The 6,951-nt window shown below is 38.0% G+C and overlaps 1 protein-coding gene across 1 annotated transcript in view; it reads left to right on the forward strand.

The window, feature by feature from the left end:
- MYOM2 (myomesin 2) overlaps window positions 1–6,951 on the forward strand; it is a 152,924-nt gene that overhangs the window by 48,498 nt on the left and 97,475 nt on the right. The window contains exon 14 of the mRNA XM_006866724.1: window positions 2,791–2,918. Coding sequence (XP_006866786.1) covers window positions 2,791–2,918 — 128 coding nt within the window. The remainder of the gene's footprint in view (window positions 1–2,790; window positions 2,919–6,951) is intronic.

Genomic DNA, 6,951 nt, shown 5'->3' on the forward strand with positions numbered 1-6,951 from the left:
TCCTCTAGTCTAGTTCTGATCATCAAGCCATTGAGGGTAGGTCAAATGGGTACTATCTGCAAGTTTAGGCATTCTTGTTTGTCTCCCTCCACTTCATACCAGCTGGATGCTTCACTCTCAGTTCTAGCCCTCCGTGGCTATTTCTTTGTCCATGGGCTCAGGAGTCCCTAGGTCTCACCATGCTTAGGACTATAGATTGCCTCTAAATAATTTTTATACCTATTGTTCAGTTTCATTTATGCATTTTTAAACTGGAGGAAAGCAGTCATATCTTCCTACATATTTTGCAAGCACCAAATAAAACAATTGGTGTGAAATAATTTAAAAACTATTGTACATTATATATTCATCACCATTTTCATCCATTATTGATATGGTCTATTGGAACAGTGCTACTGTGAAGTGATACTGAAGAAGATGAAGTCTAAGGGGTAGCATTCCTAACTAATAGCACATGCATCATAGTGAAAATGTTGCCGTCGAGTCAATCCTGACTCATAATGACTCTGTGTAGAGTTTCCAAGGAGCAACTGGTGGGTCTGAACCACTGACCTTGTGGCTAGCATTCCAGTGCTTATCCTACACTATCACACTAACACTACTGGGTATAAAAGAATTTGGCCATTCTCCTCTCATTTTGGTTAGCTCTATTTTTTTTCCTCTTAAAGTTTCTCCTTCAGCTCAAAATGTGTCTGCAATGAACCAGTTATTGTCATTAAGTGTTGTCCAGTCAGTTTCAACTCATAATGACCCTGTGTAGGGTTTCCAAGGAGTAGCTGGTAAGCTTGAACCGCCAACCTTGCAGTCCAGTGCATTAACCTACAATGCCACATCAGGACTCCCAAGGGCCTTTAGTGGTTCAGAAGTAGAATTCTTGCCTTCTCTGTTGGAGTCCATGGTTCAGTTCCTGGCCAATGCACTACAAATTTAGTTGTTACTGTCAGTGGACACTTGTATGTTTCTATGATCACAGATAAGCAGGCTTCCATGGAGCTTCCAGATGAAAATGGATGAGAATGGAAGGCCTTGAGGTTTATGTTTTAAAGCAATGTGGATCACAGAAGTTTGATTCCATTGTGCACAGAGTAGTCATGAGTCTGGTGAAGACAACATCAGCTAACAACAACACAACTTCTTTAGTACATTGGGGTCATTTTGAGTCCTAGTCACTTATGAACTAGTACTTTCTTATCCACTGTTGGGGGTATCTGCAGAACTGGAATGCACAGGCCATTGCATCATCCAGAGCTGATGTAAAAAGTCTAAACTAAAGTAGTTTCGTGTGGTTAAGGATTCCCTGATGAATAAAATGGATTTTTATTTCTTGCCTTGACATCAGTAAAATATTTTTGATTTATTCTTTTCTGTGCCTAAAAGTTATGTGCCAGGTCTAAAATCAGCAAGATATTTCAGATTTGAAAGTGTGTGAAAGACAATTCTGCCTTTAAGTATTCACACTTTCACACTGCTTGTATTCTTTGCCTTGCTTCCTTCTGTTCTTTTAGTTTGCTTCCTATGTAGTTTGATGCATCTGCAGTAAACTATGATTCAGATTTTGGAAGTTCAGCATATATTATTTTATGATAAGTTTTCATCTATGTTCTCTCTAATGTCGTTCTCTCTGGATGTATGGACATAAGTGCATGGATTGAAAGCAGGCTAGTGGAGTGTCCTGTTACCCGATTCCCACCCTATTATGCCCCTTTAACCTCCTGGCATTTTCCAGAAGACACTCTGCTCCTTGTTTGAAATTTAACCCACTTGCCAGAACTGATCTTAAATAAAGCCATAGCAGAGTTTTCATGCCTGTGTTGTCTCTAAATTTTGATGTACGCTGTAACAGGACTCTTATGAAATGAAACTCAAAATTTTGTTTAGTGCTATTTCCATGTGGCTGTTCAATTCCTGGCATGTAGCAGAGTCCCAAGGAGCCCTGAGTATTGAGCAGTGCTCAGAGATGACCTATGAAAGTGCAAGCCATTTTAATCCTGTGCTAATTTAATCCAAAATGCATCATATTTGTATTACAATTGTAAGGATTGTGGGTCAGGAAAAACTTCATCCCTTATGAAAATATCTCGTAAATCCAAACTCAAGTCCCTATTGAAATCTCACATTGTATTAAAAAAAGATATGTGTCAGAAAAGGCGTGTACAGGGGGCACCTGAATGCCAATATCCTAGTTATTTGTAAAAGCTTTAGTCATATTCCAGAATTTCAAATATATAAGCATAGATTATAGTGCTTGTAAATGTGGTACAGATCTACTAAGGGAGGAACAAACAATGAGCTTTAGAATTTGATATATAATTTAAATGCTCTGAGGGCATACAGTATGAAGAAAATGACCAGAGAGAGTCCTAAGAGAGAGTACAATTACATTCTGAAATGCTTCTATATTGCAGAACATAGATTGTTAATACTTTCTCTGTACACAGTCTCAGTATAGTCAAAGCACCATTTATAGTATGCATTTCTTCTGGATAAATCCTTCCCTTGTGTCCAGCTAAAACTCTGGAAGACTTTTGGGTTAGACTTTTTAACTTACGAACTAGTTTATATTTGAAAATAAAAATGATCTTTACCAGTATATTATACACTGGTTCTGAAAAAAAAAATAGCCTTGCTTCTCTAAATAGACGTGAAGCAAAGTACAACACTGATATGGCAGTTCTTTAATACCAAGAAATGTACTCAAAGGTCAGTGCTCCCTAAGATGGGCTCAAATGAGTGTGCTGACCCAGGGCTTAATCTATTGTTTAACACTCACAAAGTATATTACTCCTCCAGGTGATGTTCAGATTCCAGGACCTCCCACCAATGTACATGCTTCAGAAATCAGCAAAACTTATGTTGTCCTCAGCTGGGATCCACCTACTCCCCGTGGCAAAGAGCCCTTAATGTATTTCATCGAGAAGGTACTGTGTAGTCACATTTTCTGAAAAAGCAAATTTCTGTATACTCTCACTTTGCCTTATTTGAGCTGTTTTAAAGATGTTGTTGTTAGTACCATGGTTTCCAAGGCTGTAGATCTTTCGGGAGCAGAAAACCTCATCTTTCTCCCGTGTAACTGTAGGTAGTTTTGAACTGCCGACCTTAAGGTTAGCAGCACTACACTACCAGAGCTTCTTGTTTCAAAGACGAGAAGCTATCAATTCAATTGATAGCTTCTCGTCTTTGAAACAAGAAGCTATCAATTCAACCACTACAGGCTCTTCATTATTGTTATTTAATAAGGAACTAAAGGTTGACCTGATGAAAAGGATTCTAGAATGAGAATTGGCATTAGGAAAATTGTGTCCTTTGATATTGTTCATGTGCCTCTATAAAATGAAAGCATTGAACCAGATGAACTTAAAAGTATTCTTCCTGCTAAAACATTATACAGTTCTGAGATTTCCATGAGAATCATGGAGAAGGAAGATAGTTTGCCATTGCTTGCAGTGTTTGTTCATAAGCTATGTGACCACTTGGTGGCGACCTTGTAGAGGAAATTCAGACTTCAGAGGGGCTGCTTTATACTTAGAAACTCTGTATCATTGACTAGAAGAATCTTTTGACCTGGCAACATATAAAGAAATACATAGTACATTGACTGTACACACACATGTGCACACACACTCGTTTATGTGTAGTTAACTAAAAAAATGTCTAAACTACATCCTTAACAAATTGTTCATTCTCTCATGTTTTAATATAATCTGTCCAATTTTATTTAAAATGCTGCTTGGGATTTCCTAATTTGACTTTGCTACTCACAGAAGTGCAGCCAGAGTGCTCCTTGGAGGCCAAGATGGCCAAACTTCGTCTCTCATACTTCGGACTTATTATCAGGAAGGACCAGTCACTGGAGAAGGATATCATGTTTAGTAAGGTGGAGGGTCAGAGAAAACGAGGAAGACCCCCAATGAGATGGATTGGCAAAGTAGCAGCATCAATGGGCTCGAGCGTGACAACAATAGTGAGGTTGGCCCAGGATTGGGCAGTGTTTCGTTCTGCTGTGCATAAGGTCGCTATGAGTCAGTAATGACTTGATGGCACCTAACAACAACAACAACAACAATTCACTACAGATGGTGAGCCATGGTTTGAAAAATATTTAAAGTCATACCAACCTGTAATTATGGTTTTCTCATACCAAATTATAGTATAGGGTTTCCTCGGAGCAGCTAGTGAGCTTCAACCACTGACCTTGCGGTTCAAATCTACTTTGCAGTTGTTGTTGTTAAGTGCCTTTGAGTCTTTTCTGACCCATAGAAACCCTGTATAGGGTTTCCGAGGAGCAGCTGGTGAGCTTGAACTGCCGACCTCGCAGTTCAAATGACTGTGCAGTCTGGCGCATTAACCCACAGCGCCACATACCAGGATTCAGTACAGCATATTAAGCCACAGCAACACGCCAGGACTCATATATATGTATATATGGTTCTGAAAAAATAGCCCTTGTGATTTGTTTACTTTCTCTAAATAGAAGTACAACACATATAGCAGTTCTTAAATACCAAGCAATGTACTCAAGGGTTGTTGTTATTAAGTGTCATCGTGTCTGTTGTGACTCATAGCGACCCTGTATAGAGTTTGTTTTGCAGCCCTATCAGTGCCACACCAGGACTCTGTATATATATAATACATACATATTACTTATTATATAACAGATAATATGCATTATGTAATAAGTTATATAATATAGTCAAATTAAATGAAGCCCAGCAGAAATGGAAATTAACAAAATATTTCAGATTTCAATATGCATAATGGCCTTAGTCTTTTACTACTTAATGTAACACAATCATCAATAGATTCGTGATTGAAATTATTGCAAGGCAAAGTGTTAGCTTATTTATTTTTGACTGATTAAATCTAGTTATTTATGTTATGAAACACTCAAATGGACAATCTGTGCATGGTATGCCAAAAGGTGAACTTTCTCAGTCTGCTCTTCTGAGGTATTTCCCTACTTAGAAAGTATCTTTCCTGTCACTAGTGCCAGAAATGTAAAGTATTATTGAAATAATTTTAAAGAGTTCTGCTTCATCAAGTAACCCTAGTTGCACAGTTTTTAAAGCACTCGGCTACTAGCCAAAAAGCTGGTGGTTTGAACCCACCAGCTGCTCCATGGAAGGAGATGTGACAGTCTGTTATATAAAGATTTACAGCCTTGAAAACCCTGGAGGGCAGTTCTTCTCTGTTCTATAGAAGTCCTGTTATGGTGCTGCGGGTTAATGCATTGAACTCTAATGTTGGTTTGAACTTCAAGATTGGCAGTTCAAGTTCACCTGCTGATCCTTGGAAGCCCCATACAGGGTTGCTATGGTTGTCAACCAACTTGACAGCACTTAACAAAAACAACAACTCTGTCCTTATAGGATCACTGTGAGTTAAAATAGACTAGACAACAGGTGAGTAGGTTTGGTTTGTATGTAAATAATTTTTGATTTATTAAGTAAGCATGTTAGCATGGATTCATTAGGTTAACTACTTGCTCTCATTAGTGGGTGAGCAGTTTATTTGGGTTGTGTCAAAGAGGACATACATTTGGATGAGGATAAGTAAGCTTCCAGTATGTACAGCTTGAGGTGAATGATTTTCAAGAAGAGCTAGGGAAACACAGAGTAGTTAGTATGAGGTCCCAGACTGGGACTGGAGCTTAGCCACACACACAAACACACAACAGTTGTCATAGAGTGGGGTGCTGACTCACGGTGACCCAGGTGTGTCAGAGTAGAACTGTGTTCCATAATGCCACTGAGTAGTACAAACAGAACACTCAGTTGCTAACCAGAAAGTTGGAGGTTCAAATCCACCCAAAGTTGTTTCAGAAGAAAGACCTAGTGATCCACTTCTAAAACACCAGCCTTTGATAACTCTATGGAGCTACACAGAAATGGAGTAAATTGATAAAGACTGGATGGGTAAGGACAAATTTCATCTTTGTAGCAATTAGCTTATGATGGGCAGTAGTACAGTCTCACTGTAGATAAATTGTCTTTTGACTCACTTAATTCCTGTCATGGCCTAAAAAGAACCACAGGAATACATACACAGGTTGTTGTTGTTAAGTGCTGTGGAGTCAGTTTTGACCCATAGTGACTCTGTATAAGGTTTCCAAGGAGAGGCTGATGAGTTTGAACCTCCAACCTGTGGCTCAAACCGACTTTGCAGTCCAGTGCATTAACCTACGGTGCCACACCAGGCCTCCATACATACAGGTAGTCCTTGATTTGTGATGGGGTTCTAATCTGACAACACTGCTTTAAATTGGTTCTAACATAAATTGAATGCTTCATTAAAAAAAAAAAAAAAGTTTTTATTACTATTGCCTTTGATGTTCTGTGTCATTATAAATCCAAACTTTACATAAAAACTTAGGTATATTTTAATAGATAGAAAATACAAACATCCATAAAAAAGATGATGCTGGTGTTTTGTCAAACACGACAATAACTCCACTTGTGGAAAGTTCTGGATTATCTGGATAAGTGAGAATTGTCTATACAACTCTTTTTATGTGCTGTAACACTGTGTATAGTATAGATTACTAATGATAAAATGTACAAAGCAAAAACAGATGGTGGCAAATGCAGTTCATCGTAACTCACATATTTTATAAATTAGAGATTACCTGTGTAATTTATTTTGCTGTATTTATTTCTGTGTTTTCAGTTGATGTTAAAATCATGCATGGAATTGTATAAACTACAATATGCAGTTAATAAAATTGAATCTAGTCAGTCCATAGCATCACACTTTAGCATATAGCTGTTTTATTAAATTTTTTTGTTTTGAATTAAGTGATAATTTACATAGCAGATCATCAGCTCTCCCATTCGATACACTCATCCTATCGGATTCCATTTCATTGCAATGATTACAATCCCCTCCATGCAACATCATTCAACAGTATTTACTTCTATTCCCTTTGTTTTTGTTTTGACTGTACAACAAAACACT

The sequence above is a fragment of the Chrysochloris asiatica genome, unplaced genomic scaffold, assembly GCF_000296735.1.
Source record: "Chrysochloris asiatica unplaced genomic scaffold, ChrAsi1.0 scaffold00095, whole genome shotgun sequence".
NCBI lineage: Eukaryota > Metazoa > Chordata > Mammalia > Afrosoricida > Chrysochloridae > Chrysochloris > Chrysochloris asiatica.